At 58.9% G+C, this 22,791-nt stretch overlaps 1 protein-coding gene across 1 annotated transcript; it reads left to right on the top strand.

Annotated features, from left to right (window-relative positions):
- Positions 1-5,166: 5,166 nt before the first annotated feature.
- On the top strand, positions 5,167-18,627 carry P2RY8 (P2Y receptor family member 8). Its single transcript, XM_090264617.1, has 2 exons — positions 5,167-5,447; positions 16,809-18,627. Exon 2 carries the CDS (start codon positions 16,843-16,845, stop codon positions 17,905-17,907), a length of 1,065 nt encoding a protein of 354 aa, XP_090120743.1. The 5' UTR covers positions 5,167-5,447; positions 16,809-16,842; the 3' UTR covers positions 17,908-18,627.
- Positions 18,628-22,791: the final 4,164 nt, after the last annotated feature.

A 22,791-nucleotide genomic window follows, 5' to 3' on the forward strand; every position in this document is an offset into this window, starting at 1 on the left:
AAAAGCAGGCCCTCCTCCGGGGTAAACCTTACGCCCCAGCGTCCCCAACCCACAGGAGTACCCACCTCCTGAATATTCAACCCGGGCTCCCCAAACCGGGATGGCCCCCCGTCTCCTCCCTGGGGACACCTGTGCCGATGGCTGGGGGCCGCGTACCGGGGGCGTGAGCTGGACCCACGCACCCGTTTCTTAAAGAAACTCCTAAGAAAACCTCGCTCGGGACGGGGCATCCAATAAACAGTATCGAAGGAGATCACGAATTTTCGCCGCTCAGACCAACCTTGACTCCCCAGGACCGATGGAAGCTGAAGAAGCAGGGGACCCCGAGCGTGTGCAGGAAGGGAAGTGAAACAGGGGTCCACGTGTGAAGGCACACCCCTATTTTTATTCTCCCCAACCGGTGAGGTTTCAAACCATCCAAACAAAAGTTTCAGACGGAAGGGCCCCCGGACGCTAGGACCCGAAGCCGAGACCCAGAGGGCAGATAACAGTGCGGGTTCTAGGGGACAAACAGACAATGAGAACCCGCCCCCCCATCTTTAAAGACAGTTGGCTCGCGGCTTATGGAAACCGGGACAGGCTCTCTGGGACCCACCTGGTCAAGGGTGGACCTAAAGCCTTCCAAAGGGTCGTGGCAGTTTTAAATAGTGATGTGCATGATGATAAATTGTTTGCGCCTCTTAAAACAGGGGTCCCAGGGCAGACCCCAGGGAGGGTCCTTCCCGCCTCTCCCAGATCCGGGGGCTCCAGGCGTCCCTGGGTGGGGGGCCACGTCCCTCCCGTCTCTGCCTCCATCCCCGCATGGCTTCCCCTCTGGGTCTGCGTCTCCTCTGCTGTCTCTTCTAAGGTCACCATCCCTGGACGTAGGGTCCCCCCTAATCCAGGACGGCTTCTTCTCAGATCCTTCACGAATCCCATCTGCAAAGACGCTGTTTCCAGGTCTTGCTCCCAGGTTCTGAGCATCTGGGCGTGGATGTACGCATTTGGGGGGCCACCGTGCAGCCCCGCACGCCATGGGAATCCATGGCAGGGTCCTCGGGGTTCAGGCTGGGCGTGTGGCGTTGTTCTGCAGGGTCGGCCGGGGGGAGAGAGGGCTGACCCTCCACGGGGCGCAGGCTGGGGCCGGGGGACACGTGTGGCCATCGGCACGGGGCCCCGCTGGAGGGCAAGTGTGGGGGAGGCAGTCAGGGTCCCCTGAGGACGCAGAGAAAGAGGAACTGCCCCCCCACACGCGGGGCTTGTCATTGTCACCAACACCAAGTTCATGTCCCAGTGGGGGGAGGGGCAGGAAGACAAAGAGAAGCGTCCGGCCATTTATTTTCTCAGTCCCTTGCACTCCCTGGTGCGGTTGCAACCGCCGCCGGCCTGGAAATGACTTTACAACGTTACGTCCCAGCGCGAAAATGAAAGCGCACCCCAAACCCAGAAGGCACCGGGAGGTCCGAAAGCTCCCTCCCAGCAGCCTGCAAATGTCTCCCACGCCTGGCAGTGCAGACACGTGCCACCACGCCAGCGGAGGGCAGGACCCTCGGCCCCCCCGCGGAGTTTTAGGACGGTCTCCCCCGCCCGTCACGCTGGGTCCGGCACAGCCCCTGTGACAGCTGAAAGGTCAGGGTTGAAAATCCCCGTGAGCCCCAGGACAGAGCAGCCTGCAGCCCAGCCTGGCTGGAGACCAGGATCACTTCCTCCCACGTCACCCAGAGGCATGACCGGCTGGTCCTGCTGCCGGGAAAAGTCCCTTCTCCTGGGAAGCCCCTGCTCCCTGCCGCCCCCCCCAAAACCTGTCCTTCTGAGAGCCCCTGAATGCAGGATGAGCCCACCTGCCCAGGTGTGTAGAGCTGATGTCACAAGAAAACCAGACACAGAACCAAGGGGGTCCTCACGTCACAGGGGCTGTGGGTACGTGGGGAGGGAGGGATCTGTGATGGGGAGTCAGAGGACCACGGGGAGCGGGCAGACCTCAGACCCACAAGCCACCTTCTGCTGCTAACCCAGCACAACCAAGCCACAGCTTCCTATGAGCCTGGTCAGATCTGAAAACTCGGGGTGCTCTTGAACTTAATCTGGCTGCCGCAGCATTGGGGTTCTCTCCCTTGTGCTTTTAGGAGCACGGGGAGCCTTGTGGTCACACGGGGCCACACGGACTGCCCAGCATGGTCCCCCGCCTCTCAGGCTGCCCCCGGTCAGAAAAACCTCCCACATCTGCGCACCCGGCGCCGGTTACCTCCGTGCATAGCAAGATGTTTGATGTATCTGTTTGTCAGATGATTCAAACCTGAGCTACTCTACGATCTGGGGAACCCGGTTCCCGGTACAGACTGACGGAGACACACCCTGTTTTCTCACAAAGGGCCAAGAGCTTCCTTTCATCCGGTTTTGCTTGGTTTTATTTTACGTCAGCAGGAACGACTTATCCTGAGATCTGCCTGCTTAGCGACGTGGACGGGCTCCATCTGGTTTTCCGAAGGCACCAGGCCGTGCCTTCGCTGACCAGGATGTTGCCACCGACCCGCGCTGAGACTCTGTGTCCGCGAAACCCCGAGTCCCCTCGCCCCTCCCCCGCCTCTGGCGCCCACACGTTGACTCTCTGTCTCTATGAATCTGACTCTAGGGACCTCACAGGAGGGCGATCCCACAGTTTTTATACTTTTCTGTCTGGTTTCGCTCATGGAGCATCCTGTGTTCAAAGCCCTTCCGCACGGTAGCCTGACTCTGAGCCTCGCTCCTGTTCAGGGCTGCGTAATATTCCACGGCCTGGATGAAACCCCATTTTATTTATCCGTTTGTCATATGATTAAAAGTGGAGCTACTGTATGAGCCGGGGAGCCCCGTTCCTGGTACAGACCCCAAATAATGGAAATGGGGACCCGGGAGAGCCGTCTGCACCCCCGGTTCACGGCAGCGCATGCCCGCCAAGGAGGAACCATGTAGAGATTCTGAGCGGCTGGAGGGAGGCCCAGCTGGGTTTCGTGCCCCTGCTGCCACCCGCGGCTGCGTGCAGAGACGCAACCCGGTTTCTGCCGCTACGGACTTTAGGGCAAGCAGACAGGCCGCGCGCGAGCCACCAGCCACGAGCGACCGCACCTGGCTGCCTCTGGGTCCACCTGCCTGTCCGCACGCAGGGTCACGGCCATACCCAGGCATCGGGCACCTGCCAGGAACCCAGCGCGGCCCCCCTTCTGGAAACAGAGCCATGAGCCGCCGCCAGGCGACCACACTTTAATGCCCGGGACCTGGGAGGGTGTGGCCTTAGCGGGCAAAGGCGTGTGGGGGTGGCTCGCGACCTTCCAGCGCCCCTGGAGAGGCCCCGTGACCTGGGTGTCCACGTATGAAATGGCCAAAGCAATAAGGATCTTTGTTCATTTATTGGAGCCCAACGGATGCCCGTGGCCGGGAAGCCAAACCTCTACGGAGTGAGAAAATGCTCCGGAAATTGGCAGTTTTGCTCCTTATTTTATCCCCTGCCATCAAAACAGGAGGCGGAAGGGGGTTCCCTAAAATCCACGGGTGATGGATTAGGGGGGCGGGACCAAGGAAAGTGGGGGAGCTCTGCGATTGGATAAGAAGTGAGATGACAGGCAGCTGCTCCTCTCACACAGGGGGCCCACATTTCACACGGAAACAATAACCACGAGGGTTTGTGGTCTCCCCCCGGTGCCGCGCCTGAGCTTGGAGGGGTCCGGGAAAAGGGAATTGGACCCTCCCCAGGTGTCTTATCCCAGATGCAGAAACGCCACAGAGTTCCATTAAGGCCAAGACGGGCCTGGGTCGGGCAGATGCCAGCCCAGCACAGGGCCGCCCGCCAGGAGCGGCTTTTGGTGACAAAGTTTCTAAGGTCAGAGCATCTGCGTGGCCCCTGGAGGTGTCTGGGTGTGTCAGGCCGCCACGCAGCAGCCCCTGAGCTGGTCAGCTTTTGTATGTGGCCTCTTTCTGTCCACAACGGCTATCCAGCTGGGGCACCCCATGCAATATCGGGGTCCTTCAAGGACGAAGAGAGAGGCAGGACCCAGAGAACCAGACAGAAGGAGCCGGCAGCTGGGTCTGCTGGCACACTGGCCAAGGCGTGCAGAAGCCGGCGAGAGGCAGGGACCCACCAAAGCCCCACCCCTACCCCGGGGAAGCGCCCGCCCATGCTGGACGCGTGCCAGGCAGCACCCCTGTGTCTACTGAGCTCCACAGAATCCGTGGATGCGGCCTGGAGTCCCAGCTGCTGCTCCCAGCTCGGGGCCCCCACGGAAACCAGCACCCTGGCCTCCCTCCCAGCTGGATTTCCCCTGTGTTGGGCAACAGAAATGTCACACTTTAAAAACAAGGCACGGCCCCACGGACGGCCAGTGTGTGAAAACATCTCTCTCCCTCCATGAGGCTTGAGTTTCCGTGACTTGGCTCCTAAAACCCTCCTGGGAAGCCCAGCCGGCGTGGCTGAACAGGTTGGAGTGTTGACAGGTTGCAGGTTCAATTCCCGGTCAGGGCACCTGCCTGGGCTGCAGGTTCGATTCCCAGTCAGGGCACCTGCCTGGGCTGCAGGTTCGATTCCCGGTCAGGGCACCTGCCTGGGCTGCAGGTTCGATTCCCGGTCAGGGCACCTGCTTGGGGCAACCGATGGAGGACCCCCTCCCTTTCCCTCTCGCAAATGAGAATAAAATCGATCTGTTAAAAACAAAATCATGATCAGGTCCGAGGAAGCCCGTCCCCGGGAAGCGAGGGAGTCCAAGGGCCGGCGCAGCCCCACCTGCCGTGCGCACCGCCCTGCAGAACCCAGCATTTCTGGGGTCCTGCGGATGAGGACTCCCACCCAGGAAGTTCAGCCGGTAACAGAGAAACATCTTAGCAGATACATAATAGTTTTCAGCTCCTTCTTTGAGAACAATTCTAAAGAGCAAGCATTTCAAGACTTAATAGGAACAGAGATTTTAAAAAATAACTGAAAAAGAATGACCGAATATCAAATATAGTCCTAGAGACCCCTGATTCCATGCATTATACGGTGTCATGCTAAACTAACCCTCAGGAAATGAACCCTGTGTATATTGAGGTGAAACTTATTTTTTTAACAATATGTTTTTTAAAATGCACTGTAAAGATATATGCAAATTCCCCTCCGGCTGCCCCGAGGGGCCCACGTGAAAAAGAGGAACCTCTTCATCCACGGTGCCTCTGGGTTTCGTAACCTTTGCGCATTTAATTAAATCTGCCGATGACAGGTTGCCGTTACAAGCAGCCCACTGGGTCCCTGGAGGGTTGGGGACTGTGTCACCTACCTGTCCGGTCGGGGGACAGACGGCGTGGTCCTCCGGGGAGCGAACACTGCCCTGCGCCTTGGCCGAGTCCCATCTGCAGCTTTCTCTGAAGGGGTTCCCTCCTCTGCCCCAGAGTGAGGGTCCCCCCTACCCGGATCGGACCCGCTCCAGGGGCCCCACGGGGCCGCCTCGCCCAGGACCTCGGCCGTAAGTCCCGGGACCGGAGGGGGGCAGGTTGGACAGAGTCCCCCCAGGAGGCAGGGCAGGGCTACCCCAGACCGGGGATACGTCTCGATTGCAAAGATGAAGTTTAATTAGGGGGGAGGCGGGGGGTGGAGCTCAGTTAGGTCTGCTCAGTTCGGCTCATGATCAGACTGTGTTGCTTTAAGCCAGGCGCCCCAAATTCCTGCAAAGTGTTTGTGGGGTACGCAGAGAAGACAGGGTCTGCACGGGGTGCCGGCGAGGGCTGAGGACGCTGTCGAAAGCCCCAATTCTTGCCCATTTCCCGACATTGGACCCGCCGAGAGCCCACGTTCAGGAATTTGCCCAAGATCCATACGCAGAGCGGAGCAGGGCTGGGGGCCCCTTGCACGCAGCTCTGAGGTGTGGGCCGTCTGGGGCCTCTGCTGCAGTCCGCCCCCTCTGGGACCGTGTCTGTCGCCCCGGGTCCCTGGCAGCTCCTCGTGGGGGTGTCATTACGCTTTTGCTGGCAAGCAGAGCCACGTTGAGTCATGCCAGCCTGGGTCGATGTGGGCGCTGCCAACGTGGATAATGAGGACTCTCGTGACAGCTTCAGGCACGGCTTGATCCAGCAGCTGCAGGGGTCGCCAGCCCCTGCTCTCTCTCTGTCCCTTGTCTGCTGGTCTAGCCGGTGTTGCTCTGTCTCCTGTAACTTCACTTGCTCTACCTGTAGGGAAAGAGGGTCCCCGGCAGCCCTCACCCCTCATTTTTGCAGAAAAAGGGAAACCCCCTGAGTCACACCTCCTCAAGGTTCTGTTTGGCTCCGCCAGGGTCCGATGAGCATCCCTTGGACCAATTGCTGTGGATGTGGAGAAGGAGCTCCGTGATTGGCAGGCTTGGGCCACTGCCCCTCCTGTGTGATTGACAGTCCTCTGGGCCACACAGCTCGGAGGGGGCGGACCCAGGGGAGGGATGAGTGCTAAACGCCACGTTCCGCTGCCGCAGGTGGGGGGCTGGGGGGCAGTTTGGGGGCCCGGCCAGGGGCGCAGTAAGGGGGCCGGATCCAAACGCACAGGCTCCCTCCTTCTGCTCGGCGTCTGAGCGCTCATTCAGTCATTCACTCACTCACTCGTCCACTCATTCATTCACTCATTCGTTCATTCATTCACTCATTCAGCCACTCATTCATTCATTCATGCGTGCATTCACTCATTCATATATTCCCTCGTTCCCTCATTCATGCATCCATTCATTCTCTCACTCATTCATTCACTCACTCGTTCATTCATTCACTCATTCGGCCACTCATTCATTCATGCATGCATGCACTCACTCATTCATCTATTTCCTCATTCCCTCATTCATGCATGCATTCATTCTCTCACTCAATCATTCACTCCCTCGTTCATTCATTCACTCATTCAGCCACTCATTCATGCATGCATGCATGCACTCACTCATTCATATATTCCCTCATTCCCTCATTCATGCATCCATTCATTCATTCACTCATTCACCCCCTCACTCATTCATTCATCCACTCACTTTTCACCTGTGGTGATCGTCTGGGGTATCATTCATTTATTCCTTCATGTATTCCTTCATGTACCCATTCAGTCGTTCCCTCCCTCTACACTGACCGGACACGTCTGGCATGTCCCCCATGCGTCTGCTCTGCATTTACAGAGAACATCCCGTGTGTCCAGCTCCAAACGCGGGACCGCGGTGTGCGTGACCCCTCGTGGCTAGAGCCGAGCGTCCTCAGCGGCGATCCATGAGCGGTGCTGCACGCATGTGCACGCAGGCTCGTCCAGGGCCGGCTGAGTGCTGCCTTGGCAGGAAGGGGCAGGCGGGAGGGCGCGCAGGCATCCCCCAGCAGGGCACAGACGCAGAGGGCTGAGGGCTTCATTGTGCAGGAGAACAGCAGACGTCAGGTGGGCTCACCTCTCTGATCAAGACGCATGGCGCGCAGGGAAGACAGCTCCCCTCTTTAGGGAAAAGCAACGTCTCACTAGGCAGGGCGGCCACAGAAATCCCCGCCGGGAGGGACAGGGCCCGTGGGGCGCAGAGCGGCCCCCGGCTCAGCGAGCAGGTAGGAGACAAGAAGGCGTGCGGGGCTCTGCGGGGACTGACTGCCATGGGGGGTGTGGGCTGCGGCATTTTCTACTCCTGGTCCAAACACGTGGGCCTCTCACTCACCGCGCACCTTGCTGCGGCCCCGCGTGCCTCAGTTTCCCCACTTGTAAGGCATGTCTTACGAGGACGCTTCTAGGCGATCAGCGTTTGCAGACGTTGACCATGACGGCTAAGGACTTGGGGACAACATGGCCCGAGGCCTCCATGTCCGGTCCGGGTCTTCCCGCCAGGAAGGCAGGGGCCTGTGGCCTTGGACATGGGAACAATAACAGTCCCCTGGCGACCTTGACTCGGTCCACACTGGCTTCCGGGATGACAGCCTGATGCAATCTGTGGGGACAGTGGGTGGGGACGGCAGATCCACCCCTTCCTCTTGACCTGCCTGAGATTATAAGGAGCGGCACTTGACCACAGACCAGAAGCATGGGCAGCTAAGGACCCAAGCGATGAGGTCGCCGGAGCCCAGGGGCGGCAGCGTCACGACGGAAGCCAGGGAGCCGGCAGCTCACGGGAGAGAGGGCCCTCGAGGACACGGAGAAGGAAAGCAGACACACGTTTGGGCTTTTTCTTGCCCTTCAAGGCATTTTTTAAGTTGAGATATAATTCCCACAACCTACAGGAAACCCTCATGAAGGGTGCTCTTCGGGGGCATTTAGACATTTGAAATGTTGTGCAACAGAGATCTCTATCTGGTTCCAGAACATTTTAATGTCCCCCCAAGGAGCCCTGCCCTTCTTAAGTAATCTCCAACCCACTTTGTCAGTGGATTTGCCTCTTCTGGACGTTGCACAAAAATAGAATCACATGCTGTGTTCAGGGTCCATCCACGTTGTAGTCTGAGTCAGAGCCTCGCTCTTGTTCAGGGCTGCGTAGTATTCCACGACATGACTGGAATTTTGTGGGGATTAATGGACATTTGGGGTGCTCCCACTATTGGGAGATTGTGAACACTGCTGCTCTGAACTTCCATGGACATGTTTCTGTGTGGACGTACGCTTTCGTTTCTTTTGGGCTGTACCTAGGAGCAGAATTTCTGGGTCGTGTAAGAACTCGGTTGAATTGTGGAATTTCCAAGATGGTTTTTATGGGGCAATTTGCAAAGAGTGAAGCGTTGAAGGGGACAGGGATGATTCTGGTCCTTGCTCAGAGAGTGCCCAAAAGGTTCCCCCGTCCCCTGTAGCCACGACTTCATACCTGGACTGGTGGAGCCTGCCCTAGGCCTAACCTGGCTCATAGCCCAACGCCCAGACTTTTATTAAAGAGATAAGCAAGGTATTAAGAACTCACTCCTGTGAGGGACCACACCAAATGTGTTGATAATCTCCTTGAAGTCTTCCAACAGGCTTTTGGATTACCAGCATCCCTGTTTGGGGTTACAAGGATGTCCCCCCAAATTTATGTTCACCTAGAACCTCAGAATGAGATCTTATTTGTACATAGGGTCTTTGAAGAGATAACAAAGTTAAATATCTGGAGATGAGACCGTCCTAGATCAGGAGGGCCCTCTTCTATTCAATGACAGTGTCCTTAGAGGAGACAGAAGAGGGGACCCAGACCCAGAGGAGAAGCCCAGATGGAAAAGTCTAGAGAGAAGATAAGATTACACAGGTAGCTAAAACAGGTGATGGACAGATGACAGAATAGGTAATTATAGGGATCGATAATAGAGAGGGATATAGATAATAGATATGTTGATAGATGACTCATAGATAACTATCAAGTACTAGAGAGAGAGAAAACATCTATATAGAGACAGGTAATAGCTATTTGGATAGATGAGAATAAGACACAGGTATATAGGTATAGAGATATAAACAGAAATATTGATAGGTAATAGGTAGATGATAGATGGGTAGACCATCGATAATCCATAGATAAATGAATGGAAAAGTTAAGCACATTTGCCCCCAAAGTTTCTTCTCCGATGGTCTCATTTCAATGCACCATTTGTCATCCTATTAAGAAAGACCTCGCTGTCTCCTTGTGCGCTGACGCTTCCCGCCTAAGGACTGAGGTGACCCCTTGATTTGGGGTTTGTGGACGTCAGAACTGTGAGAGAATACTGTGTTCCAGCAGCCCTAGAAAACAAACAGAATCCCCGCCTTTCAAGGTGGGGGCTGGGCTCGCAGAGGGGGAGTTCTGCCCGAGGCCTCCCAGCTCGCGTGGACAGAGCTGAAACTTGGACCCCTGAGGCCAGGCTGGCCACCCCCGCGCCCCCCTCCCCGCGTCCGTGCACACTCGGGGGCCACCCGTGGGTTTTCCACATCCCTGCCCCCCCCCGGGGTGATGCCCTCTGTGTTCAGTCCGTTCACAGGATGGAAACAGTAAACATCCTCGTTCACGTGACTCTTAACGGCTGATGGGGAGAAGGCTGGGTACCGTTCACAGGGGGCACCTTTCTTAGGTGGGCTGATGAACTGGACCCTGACATGCTCTCATCGGCGAGGAAACGGTTGGGGCCCACGGGCTTAACTTTTCCATTTATCGGTCCGGGCTCTTGGTCTATCCCCTGTCCATCTGTCTGTCCACCTGTCTGTGTGTGTATCCATCCATCACACTTCTGACTATATCTATCATCTATCTATAATTACTTATCTATCTATCCATCTATGTATCATGTATCAGGTATTTATCTATCTGCCTATGTACCTACATATTTCTCTTTCTCTCTCCCACATGTGCACACACACACACACACACACACACACACACACCTCAATCTGTAGCAAATCTGTGCAACTTAGGAGCACAGTTGGTGTTCTGTCTGGGTCCTGGGAACACGTGCTTGAATCTCACAGAACGGGGTCCTTGCCAAGTCCTGTTTCCCCCTCCCCGGGCGTGGGGGCAGCCCCCACCATGGCTGGGGTTGGCTTTGTTTTTGCAAAGAGTAGCCTCACATTGATTGATGCATCCACGTCGAGCGGCTTCCTGCCCCGCCCGCGGAGGCTGGTTTTGCAGCTGCAGGTCGGATGCTAGCGCCGGGAGCAGCCTGCGTGCAGGGCGTGCCCCCCCAAACACGGGAAACGGCCACTGCGCTGCAGCCAGCCGGCAGGGCGCCTTGCGCTTTGCAGAGTCCGGGCCCTGGCTGTCAGGAAGCCCTTGGCCCGTGCCCTGCACGGCACAGACAGGCAGAAGCAAGAACGGGGAGCGGGGTTCCGATCTCGCAGGAGGCACCGATGAACCCCCACGTGCGCGGTCCCAGACAGCAGCAGGCAGAGCCGCTGTCACCAGCCCTGGGCTCGGGTTGCGCAATCCGGAGGAAAATCACCGAGGAGGCAGATAACGTGCGCCTGTGCTCAGCGCGGAGCGGGGTCTCGCCCTTTGATCTGAGGGTTCCGGGGAGCAGGCAGGCGGGCCCACCCCCCGTTCCCCGGGCTCCTCGCTCCCCACCTGCCGGCTCGCCGCTGCTCTGCCTTTATTTTCCAACGCGTAGGACGCAGCGTTCGCTCGGGGACGAGGCAGTTCCAGGGGCCTCACTTCCGCAGAGATAGGAAACGGAGCGCGAGAGGCGTGGGCGGGTCCGGAGCGTTACGGGGCTGTTCACCCCGCCCCCGCCCCCCGCCAGCATTCAGGGGTCCCGAGATGTTCGAGGCCAATCCTGCTGATGCGTGTCGGGCGGTATTGCATTGTGGGGAATCACCCATTTCCCCCCAAACAAGGGCGCATCTGCTGTCCGTCCACCTGCCTTCTCGGGTGTGACATCTCCTCCGGTCCATGGGCTCATCTCTAAGGCTGGGTTTTCTGAACGCTGAGTTTGAAGAGCTGTCTGCATAGGGAGGGGTCTTTCAGAGCTATTTCCCCCCCACTCTGTGGCTTGTCCCGCCTTCTCTTGACCATGCCATTCCCAGGGCGCTGTGGATGAAGTCAAGAGTGTCCGTTCTTTCCTTCCCGGCTCCTGTCTTTGGGGCTGCAGCTAAGACGTCCCCGCCAACCTCACGGCACCGGAGCGCGCGTCCTGCGTTCTCTTGCTCGGAGGCGCTTCGTGGTTTCGCGTTGGACATGATTCAGGGCTGTGGTCCCTCTCGGGTTGGTTTTTATGAAGGGAGGAGGGCCCAAGTGTGAATTCGTTTTACTTTCTACCTGGCACGTGGGCGTCCAGTGTTCCCGGGACCCCCTGTTGAAGACCATGGCTCTGCTCCATGGGGTTCCTCGTGCTTCTTGGTCAAAGATGAGGTGCCTGTTTTTCTGGGGTCTCTGTCTGGGCGCTCTGTTCCGCACCATTGATCTGTTTGTCTGCTGTTTGTTGGTTCGTTTGCACCAATGCCTCCCCGTCTGGATGCCTGTGGCTTCATAGACACTGTTGAAGTCAGGTAGCCTCAGTCCTGAGCCTTTGTTCTCAGCTGTTCTGGGTCTTTCTTTCTCTGTTCTAATCCTCCCTCAGGATATGTTTATTAATTTTAGAGACAGAGGAAAGGGGAGAGAGAGAGAGAGAGAGAGAGAGAGAGAGATTCACTGGTTGTCTCCTGTACGCACCCTGACCAGGGATCACACCCACAGCCTTTAGGGGCAGGGACAATGGGCCAGCCCCCTGAGATACCCAGCCGGCACCATTCTGGGTCTTCTGGGTCCCTGTGAGCTCTACAGTTAATGGGTTGATAGCCACATCTTGTAAGGACATGTTGGGGGGGAGGTGTCCCCTCTGCACCCCACCCAAGCCTTAGCACCGTTGGGGGACACAGGACAGCCCCAGCTCAGGGACATTCAGGCTCTTGTTGGGCAAGCGTGGGCATCTCGAGTCCTGTTGCTTTCTGAGGGTCTGTGACTTGACGTTGGGTTTCCCTGGGTCCCGTCATGCATTTGCTATGGGTACACGGAGGCTCGGGAGGAGCAGGTGCGAGGACGGTCCCTGTGTGGGATGCAGGAACCAGGACAATGCGGCTGAGGTGGGAGCCACACGGTGACGATTGGAAACTAAACACCGCGAGGGCACTCAGGGAACGGGGGGCACATACTTACAGGGTGGAGAAGGTGTTGCTAGGAAAGGTGGAAGGTGCAGGAGATGGGGCCAAGACAGTGTGACACTGGGGGACCGAATCACCCCCAGTGGGCAATCACTAAGGTAGATACATAGAGAGGTAGGTAGGTAGGTAGGTGATACGTGGGTGGACAAATGGATGGATGGTTGGATGGATGGTGGATGGATGGATGGACGAATGAATGCATGATGGGTGGATGGGTGGATGGACGGATGGATGGTTGGATGGATGGATGGTGGATGGGTGGATGGACAGATGGATGGGTGGATGGACGGATGATGGGTGGATGGATGGATGGATGGTTGGATGGTTGGATGGATGGATGGTTGGATGGGTGGATGGATGGATGGATGAATTAATAGGTGGATGGACAGGTGGATGGATGATAGACAAAGGGATGGATGGATGGATGGATGGTGGATGGGTGGATGGACAGATGATAGGTGGATGGATGGTTGGATGATGGATGGATGGACGGATGGATAGATGGATGGATGGATGGATGGATGAATAGGTGGATGGATGAATAGGTAGATGGACGATAGACAGATGGCTGAGGCCGAAAGCCAGAGACTCACCTACTAGGTCAGCAGGTCTCAGCCTCACGCACTGACCTTGGGGCTGGATGCCTCTCTGATGCGGGGCGCCCTGGGCACTGGAGCGTGTTGAGCAGCCTCCCTGGTCTGCACCCACAAAGTGCCAGGACCAAGCCCCCTCCAGTTGGGACAAGATTGTACCCAGACATTGTTCAGCGTCCCCAGATGGGGACGGTGACGTGGCCAGGGCAAGGACCATTGGAATTCTCTGGGGTCAGCAGGGTTCCCAAGGAGGCACCTTTGTGACGTTCGGGGTGCCTGGTCTCTCAGGGCTCCCATGACAACACACTGCAAACGGGGGTGCAAATCTGACAAACCCAGAAGGGAGACCCGCCCACACTGTCCGGGGCTGGCTCATGGCTTCCTGCAGACAGGACCCTCTCGTCCCTGCCCTGAACGCAGCCCCCAGCTCTCAGGAAACGCAGGTGGTTATTGTGCAAGGAACGCCACAGGGATCCCCAAGGAGGACTCATGTGATTGACGGTGAGATGCTGCTGGGTGGCACCCTTTCACCAGACCACCTAACCCCCACCTCAGCCAAGACCACGGGAGCCCCACACTCAGCACCCTGGGCCTTCAGACAGCCTGTCTGGGAGCTGGAGGCAAGACATAAGCACTGTTATTCACAGTAGCCAAAACCCAGAAACAAACTCTCCATCCAGCGACGAACGGAGACGCAAGAGGAAAGCCATGCACACCGTGGAATAGTACGCAGCCCCGAACAAGAGCGAGGCTCTGACTCAGGCGACAGCGTGGATGGACTGTGGGCACAGCATGCTCCGTGAGAGAACCCAGACATACAAGCTCCTGTGGCGTGGGATTCCATGTGTGTGAAACATCCAGAAGAGACAAATCCACGGAGAGAGGCGGAAGGTTAGCACTTGCCAGCAGCGGGAGGAGGGGGATGAGGATTACTGCTCACGGGGATGGGTCTCCTTTTGTGGGGATAAAACTTTTGTACAAACACAAGGGACGGTTACAAACGCCACTGAACGGCCAACTTAAAAGATGTCTACGTTTATGATACGTGACTCTTAGCTGTGCACACTAAATATTTATCAAAACGGTCTGAGGAGGGGGACTTCGGGGCGACGGCTCTGCAGGATTTGTTTCGGGGGTGATGCAACCCTGCGGGACCGCGCTGTGGCCACGGTTGCCTGTCTGGGGTGGTTCAAAACCGCTGAGTCGCACACTTGACACGGGGGAACGTTTGGGTATGTAAATGACACCTCAATAAAGCCGTTGAGAGAAACTAGCGAGAGATGGTGGGCAGATAGGCAGCCTGTCTTGACAGGTGACAAACGGCCTGGCCAGACTCTCAGACGTGCGTGGGGTCACAGAACACAAGGTCCCGCCGGCCCCCGGCGAGCCGCAACGGTGGCTGGTCCCCTGCCCGGGCCGCCCCGTGCCCCTGCCTTTTGCAAGAGACGCCTCTGCCTGCCCAGCGGCCCGCGGCCCCCAGAGCAGCTGGTTTGGTCCCGGTCGTAAAATTTCCATCCTGACGCCTGAGCGTCGGCTGGGCCCAGACCACAGGCGCCGTGTGTGGGGGCCCTGCCTGGTCAGGTGATCTCCTTATGAATCACCTCCCGCTTGGGCCCAGACCCCGGGCAGCCGGTGCTCAGTCACAGAGGACACTGCCTGTCCTGGGGTCAATCACACAGAGGCAAACACGGGAGGGCTCCGCCAAGCTGCAGTGTGGGCCTTCAAGGCCCACACGTTTTCCGCCACCACGACTTTCCTCGCCTGGCTGGGCCCCTGTCCCAAGACTTTCAGCCGTGGGTGGCATGCAGATTTGCTGCCCTCAGGAGGTCCCAGCGGGACGGGATGGTCGCAGATCCGAGGGTGGTCCCGGTCTTGCCGGCAGAAAAGGGGAGAACCCACCACCACCACGCTCGCCGCCAATGGGGGGACCGTTCCCCTGGCTCTGGGTCTGTCCCCAATGCCACCTTTTCAGACCCCCACATCCCTGAAGCCGACGGCAGCCTCCCACCTGGCTCACTGTGTCCCCGGGAACGGCAACTGTCTGTCCCATCGGTGTGTCCGTCCGAACCACCAAGGGGACCCTGAGAAACACACGTGCTGTTTGCTCCTGCATGCAAGGGCATCCCAGGTGGCCGGGGCACCCGCGGATCATGGCAGCGTGGCTCCTGGCCGGGCAAGGGTGCGCACACTCAGAGCGAAACTCCGAGGGCGGCGGGGGGGCCGCTTTGTAAAGCGGTTTGAGGAAGCTCCCTGGGCAGAAGCTGGCAGCACCCGGGCGCATTCCCTGCAGGAAGAAACCCCACGTCTGGACGCGCCGAAATGTGAGTGGAAATCTGTCCCTGCGTTGCAAGCGGCGTGGGGGCCTCTCCGGTGCACGGACCCTGTGTCTCCAGCTGACACGGCGTCAGGAAGCCCCTCCCGGCTGGCTGTCCTTGCCGTCATTGGGGTGGCAGCAGGGGGCAGCGCCCAGAACACAGGGCAGCGGCGTTGGGCCTCCGCCCGTGCTGGACAAGGATGAGCAAGACATGAGGCCGGGGCTGCCACGAAGCACCCCAGGCGAGGGTGTCAGGAGCCCCAAGCTTGCCCGCACCTGCAGACAAAATGGCGGGACCTCAGGCGTGAAGCGACGTGTGACAGACAGAGCTCAGCACCGCAGCTCGAGACCCCGAGGGTTGTTTTTATTATTGTTTTTCTTATGTGAGGTGTTAAGGCTCTTTTTTCCCCCCAATATTCAAAGAGAGACAGATCTGGCTCTAGGGGAGCTGGGCAAGCAGGTGGCCCCGACTTTTTAAACCGAAGGAGAACATTTGCAGAACAGACCGTAAGGAATGTGACCCTGGAGCTCTTCCAGGGAAGACACAGCCCGGATCCCTTCCTGCAGGGTAGGCCCCAGCACACGCGTGTGTGTGTGTTCAGGGGATATCTGTACACGTCACCATGCCAGACATGAGGCTCCCCGTGCACGGGGCGTGTCCAGGTTTCACTCTGAATCTGTGACATGTCCCCTCCCAAGTGAACATTGACTTTGATGCCTTGGGGTATCCCAGGGGCACAGGAGAGACGGAGGGCAAGGGAGGATGCCTCAGGGGACTGAAAACGTGCCCCCACCCCTCATGAGCAGCCCCAGTGGGTGCTCTGGGATTGGGGTCCCAGGTGTAGCTGGGGTGCCGGGCGAGGAGCAGACCCTGGGAACAGTGGAAGAGGGGAAGCCTGGCCCAAGGTTCCGAGGTCAGGGACCCCCTGGGACGGTCATGCTGACGAGGCTCCAGGCAGATGAGGAAACTGAGCTCCCAGCAAAATCCCAGAGAAACGCTGTTACAAGACCACATGGAATCATTTGCAGAATGAGCCCCTAGGTGAACTTGTCCCCTTGTAACTGTGGCACTGCCAGCGTCCTCGTGGCCCCAATGGCGCTGCCACAGCTCCGTGCCTCGCGGCACGCTCCCTGGGCTTCCAAGAAGGAAGGAAAGAACGCGCCAGGCGTGCAGCGACCGCGTGGTGGGCAGTTACAGGAATTGTCCCGTGTCCTCTGGCCCCGGTGGAGAGGGTCGTTACCTGCCCCGGGAGAGAAGGAGGAGGAAGGGGGACAGGGGAGGGGGGGCCCTCTGCTGCCTGAGCAGCCCTCACAGAGCAGGCCGGCCCCCTTGTTCCGGGGACCCCCTCTGCGCCCCTCTCAGCCCGTGCGCCTTGCCTTGCAGACTGGCCCCGAGCCCCCGCCGGGCGCCCGCCAGGATGGACATCAACAGGACGCGCCCCGACAACGCCACGATCCTCATGCTGCGCAACCCGGCCATCGCGGCGGTGCTGCCGGTGGTGTACTCGCTGGTGGCGCTGGTCAGCATCCCCGGCAACGCCTTCTCGCTGTGGGTGCTCTGCCGGCACATCGGGCCCAAGTCCCCCTCGGTCATCTTCATGATCAACCTCAGCGTCACCGACCTGACGCTGGCCGGGGTGCTGCCCTTCCAGATCGCCTACCACTGCAATGGGAACCACTGGGTGTTCGGCGCGCGCCTCTGCACGCTGGTCACCCTGGTCTTCTACGCCAACATGTACTCGTCCATCCTGACCATGGCCTGCATCAGCGTGGACCGCTTCCTGGGCGTGGTGTACCCGCTGGCGTCCGCGCACTGGCGGCGGCGCCGCTACGCCGTGGCCGCGTGCGCCGGCATGTGGGCGCTGCTGCTGGCTGCGCTGTCCCCGCTGGCGCGCACCGACCTCACCTACGCGGTGGACGAGCTGGGCATCGTCACCTGCTTCGACGTCCTGCCGTCCACCATGCTGCCCAGCGTGGCCATGTGGGCGCTCTTCCTCTTCACGCTCTTCATCGGGCTCTTCCTGCTGCCCTTCCTGGTCACCGTGGCCTGCTACACGGCCACCATCCTGACGCTGCTGCGCGCGCGGGACCCGCAGGGCCGCGGCCGGAGGCGCCGGGCCGTGGCGCTGGCCGCGCTCGTGCTCCTGGCCTTCGTCACCTGCTTCGCGCCCAATAACTTCGTGCTCCTGGCGCACATGGTGGGCCGGCTCTTCCTGGGCACCAGCTACTACCACGTGTACAAGCTCACGCTCTGCCTCAGCTGCCTCAACAACTGCCTGGACCCCTTCGTGTACTACTTCGCGTCCCGGGAGTTCCAGCTCAGGCTGCGGGGCTACCTGCGCGCCCGGCCCCCGCCGCTGCCCGGCCCCGCGGACGCGCGCCGTGACAGCCTCTTCTCCGCCCGCACGCTGTCCAGCGGGCCCGTGGACGGGCTGGAGGCGGCCGCCCGGCCCTTCCTCCTGAGACAGGAGAGCGTGTTCTGAGCTGGGCTCCCGCCGGGACGGCGGGGAGGACGCTGGGTCCTGCTCTGGCGCGGCTGCCTCCGTCCCGAGGCTGCGGGGGACGGTCCCCGGGCGGTCACAGAAGCCGGCCTGACTCCCAGCACCGAAACATCGCCCTGGGCTCCTGGATGGAGCAGAGGGACAGACAGATGCCGTGTCTTTTCTGGATGACAGTGGCAGCAGGCCAGGCAGACCAGTTCCCGCTTCCCAAGGGGGGCGACCCCGCCTGTCCCCTGCGGACGGTGACTGAGGGCTCAGCCAGCCCCACTGGGTCCCCGATGGCCCCCCATGTCCTGCCAGACCACCCACCTGCCTCACGGGAGACTCCGCCGTCCCAGCCTCACATCCGCGGACGTTACACACCTGCCCCTGCCGTCACTCAGGAGCCGGGATTCAGCCGGATGCCCGTGGACGGGGTCTCCCATCCCCTGACGCCCGTGTGACCCACCGCGGGGTCTTCAGAGCTGTCTGGCCTCGTGTTTTACCTACACGTCCCCGGCAGGAAGGAAGGACGGCCAGCAGGTGGGGGTCAGGCCCCCGGCGCCTGAGCGTCTCCGGCTGGATGAGCCGCGGCTGAGGTCGCCATGGGAGGACAGCGAGTGTCCACGGCCTGAGTGTGAACCCCGGGGACACTTGGGGTGCAGCATCCCTTGTGGGTTCCCTCTGTCTGTGTTCTGGCTCCTGGTCCCGGCTGACAGCCCTGGGCCGCGGCGAGACCCCCGCCCCCCAGGTCCGAGGTGTTTTCTCCACAAGGCTGCACCTTGTAGGATCCACGACATTTGGGCGCGGGGCAGGCTCCTGACCACCCAAGCGCCCAGGAGCGGCATCGGCCAAGCCCCTCGCTGCCCGCTGGCCACACCCACGCGGCGCTCCCTGCGCAGGAATGGATGTGAACCAGCCCCAGCACCCGGGCTGCTTTGGGAAGACCAGGGGCCTCCACCCCTGGGGTTTCCAGGATGCCCTCGGGAGCCAGGGCTTTGCCGGAAACCGCAGAGTTCAGGAAATGCACAGCAGAGGGGCAGCCTGAGCCTGCCAGGCGACAGCTGGGAGGGGCCGTTGGGTGGCAGAATCGGGGGCCACCGGCGGGACGGACATCTGCAGACAGAGCGGGCGGCCTCCCTGCTGCCGGGCGCCAGAGGCAGGTGGAGTTTGAGCCCGACGTCCCACTAGCTCTGCTTTGGAAGAAAAGAGTCACACCTCTAGTGAGTAAATACTGTCCCCCGCAAAATCCATGTCCACCCGGGACCTCAGAATGTGACCTGGTGGGTCAGGGGGGCGCACGCTGAGGACCCTGATTCCCGCCCCGTGAAGGCTCCAGACTCAAGCATGTTGCTGCCTTGGTTTTCAGCCCACGTGTGGCCTTTGGGGACAGAGGCACATGAAGGTGGAGAGCTTGCCTTTGTGGCCTGGGAGGTGGCCTCGGGGACCCCTCAGCCCCGTCCTCCGCAGGCCATGGTGCACACGGCCGTTGCTCACACCATTTGTGGAGTCTGGGACAGCCGCACAGGGGACAGTGCCTGGACCCATCGGCCCTGAACGTCCCCGTGTCTGCAGGGAGTTGACAGCCACCTCGGTGGCCTTGGTGAGGCAGCCCGAGACTAACCCAAGAAAGAGCTGCACCCGACAGATGGAGGAGGAGCCTCCAAAAAGGCTGGGACCCAAGCCCTCCATGAGGGGGACTGTCTGAATGCAACCCCTAGAAAGCACGGTGGGCTCAGCCACCCCCGGTCAGAACCCCTGAGCTGGCATCACACCGATGCCCACGCTCTGGGCTGGGCGCTCACACGTGGGGCGCAAAGACGGGAAGAAAAAAAAACAGTGAGAAACCTCAAACCGCCTGCCTCAGTGGGACTATTATGACTTCATTCCACAGCCCCACGGCCAGGGAGGGCGGCCAGCACCCCCGATGCCGCTGAAGTCCCCCAGAGACCCTCAGGGTGTCTGGGATTTTCCATGGAGATGCTGCAGCGTCCGTGCACGGCTGCTCCGTCCGTGGGAGTCTGACCTCTAACCTGAGATGCTCTGTGGGTGTTTTCCTGTCTGCTCACAGGAAAACCAGAAGACACATTTGCGTGCACATAACAGAAGCGGCGGCGGTCCCATTTGGCTTTTGGGGACCCGGGGAGCCCTGGGAGAAGCCAGACCCGGATGACATTCTGCATTTTTCCCAGCGCTCAGGTGAACGCGTCTCTCTCTGGCGCCTGAGACTCCCCGCCTCCTCCCGGGACCCTCTGGGCAGCCCCCGGGGCCTTCCGTGGCGAGACCCTCCCTGTACGGCACGATCAGCTCACTCCTGGGCACCCAGCGGGAATCGGGGCGCACACACAGATGGGGCGTGCAGAGAGATCAAGCCCTCTCCGGTGGGCTGCCCGTGCTGCGGCTTCGTTTAGAAAATAAAAGTCTGTGTCTGTGAAAGGCGTGTTTGCAAACAGTCAAGGGCGGAGTGCTGGGATGTATAACATCTGCTTTAAAAGAGCAGGCGGCCCAGGCCGGTCGCTCCTTTGGTGGGAGCGTCGTCCTGTGAACTGAAAGATCATGGGTCCGATCCCCAGTCGGGGCGTGTATGGGAGGCAACAGATGGATGTTTGTCTCTGATGTCCATGTTTGTTTCCTTCTCTCTTTCCCTCTCTCTGAAATCAATAAGTATGTCCTCAGGTGAGGATTTACACAAAATCGAGGGCAAATACAAGTGTATATACACAAACGCATAACTATTCATGCATACAGGCATGCACACACACATGCACACATATACATGCCTATACAAGCACATACACACAGATGCTTACACTGTTTATGCATACATGCATGGACACACATGCACACACAAAATCACACCGTTCATGCATGCACACACACGACTACACACAAACCGCACATGTCCATGCACGCACGCACATGTGTGCATGCACGCACACGTGTGCACGCATGCAATTTCGCATACGCACATTTAGGAGACTTGAAAGGAAAACGGCAGCATGCTGGTGAGTGACAATGGTTGAACGTGGTAAAGGAACATGGAACGTCATTACGTGGTTATTTCCTTTAAAAAACCAAAATGTGGCATGTTGGTTAAATGTCCCACAAAGACGTTGCCAGACATGAACTGGGTCAGTGAACGCTCGTCCCCGCCTGCATTCAGAACCGCTGAGGATGGAAGACGCAAACATCCTCCAGACGGCCGGGGTTTTTTGTTTTTTTTTAAATTTCCTTCCAAGTTTTTTTGAATTGTGGTAAAATACACAGAACAGCACATTTGCCCTCTGAGCTATTTTTTTCAGGGGACCCACAGCACATTCACCGTGATGCGCAACCAGCCCCGCCACCGTCTTCTCCAGAACTTTCTCATCGTCCCCCACAGAACCTCTGTCCCCATCAGACGCTCCTCTCCCCGCCCTTCCCCCACCCCGGCTCCCACCATCTGTCCCTGTGAGTCTGACTCCTCTGGGGACCTCCTAGGAGGGAAATCCTCGAGGACTTGCCCGTGGGTGGCTGGCTTACGTCCCAGACGTACTGAGCCCTGAGCATGTCGTCATTCTGCCAAAGGAGAGAGAATTCCCGGCTCAGACTGGCTGTTCCAAAGCTTCACGCTTTGACCCCCAACTGCTGAAGGCTTTATTTTATCATCTGTGATTCTGTAATAAAAAAAAAAAAAGTCTCCTGTGCTATTAGAATACCTCTGTGGTGGAACTCTACGGGACTGAAGGCTCGGGAGGGACTTTCTTCCGAAAGGGACGTGTGTAAGGGACCCACAAATAAATCCCCCCGATGTGGCGAAGCATGGTAGGCCCTTGCTAATGGTGTGCATGCGGCTTTTCACATGGATGACCCCCTTTCCCCCGCTACGGTGGGATGGTATGGGGGCCATTTTTCAGAGGAGCAAACCGAGGCATAGAAAGGCAGAGACAGCCCCCAAAACACACACACACACTGGGGTCCCTGAGCTGGTGTCTGAGGCGGGACCGGAACCAGACCCGATCCCACGGCTGTGGGAGCCCAGGGTTGGTTTGCAATCTGTGCCTTGCGCCCTAATGTACGGCGTATGCTGGCCCATCACCGTTTCTCTCTTGCATTCACTCTGCACCCTGTGGGGTCCTTTTACGGCCAGGTACACCTTCCGGAACCTTGGCCACAGCGGTCCACCCTCGTCAGCCACCCCAAGAAGGAAAGAAGCGAGAACATTGAAGAAAAATGACCTGCCCACGAATCGGACCCTCAAAGGCAGGAGGTGGCAATGATATGCTTCTGCAAACCCTCTGTTTTACTTGGCAGTCTCCCGTCAATCTAAGCTGTCCCCAAATAAATCACTTTTTAAAAAAAGATGATTCGCTTGTGTGTAGAAATAGGAGTCTCTGCCGCTGCGCTGTGGGGTCTTGGCGGGAGGGGACCCCGTCGGTGGGTTCCCGAGTGTTTGCGAACAGGACAGGGAGCTGGATTCCCAAAGGGGTTGGCTTTCCGGTTTGGCTCTGACGTGTGTCCTCTGTTCTCTGCGTCCCGATGGCAATGCGGGGACAGCACCCATCGGTGGCCGTGGAGACATGAGAGGGGGGGTCTGCAGAGTCAGGGGACAAGGGGCCGCTGGACACCGTTCCTGCTGGGGGATTGGAAACCAGGGACTTAGCCCTTAACCTTGACCTTTGCAAAGCGCGGCGGGCGATACCCGGGGGGTGCTGCAAAGACTGCAGAAGGGGGCTTTCGGGGCCCCTCGAACGCGCGCACCGAGGCGCAACAGCGATTATTATTAAATGCGAATGACGAAAGCTCACGCCTGTTCATTCAATGTCGGCTCATCATGGATGATGATCGTCTCTGCCATTGCAGGAACCGACTCCCCAAATAGGTGGGCGCCCCCCCATCCCCCCAGGG

This window comes from Furipterus horrens, unplaced genomic scaffold, assembly GCF_987537825.1.
Source record: "Furipterus horrens unplaced genomic scaffold, mFurHor1.1.pri manual_scaffold_17, whole genome shotgun sequence".
NCBI lineage: Eukaryota > Metazoa > Chordata > Mammalia > Chiroptera > Furipteridae > Furipterus > Furipterus horrens.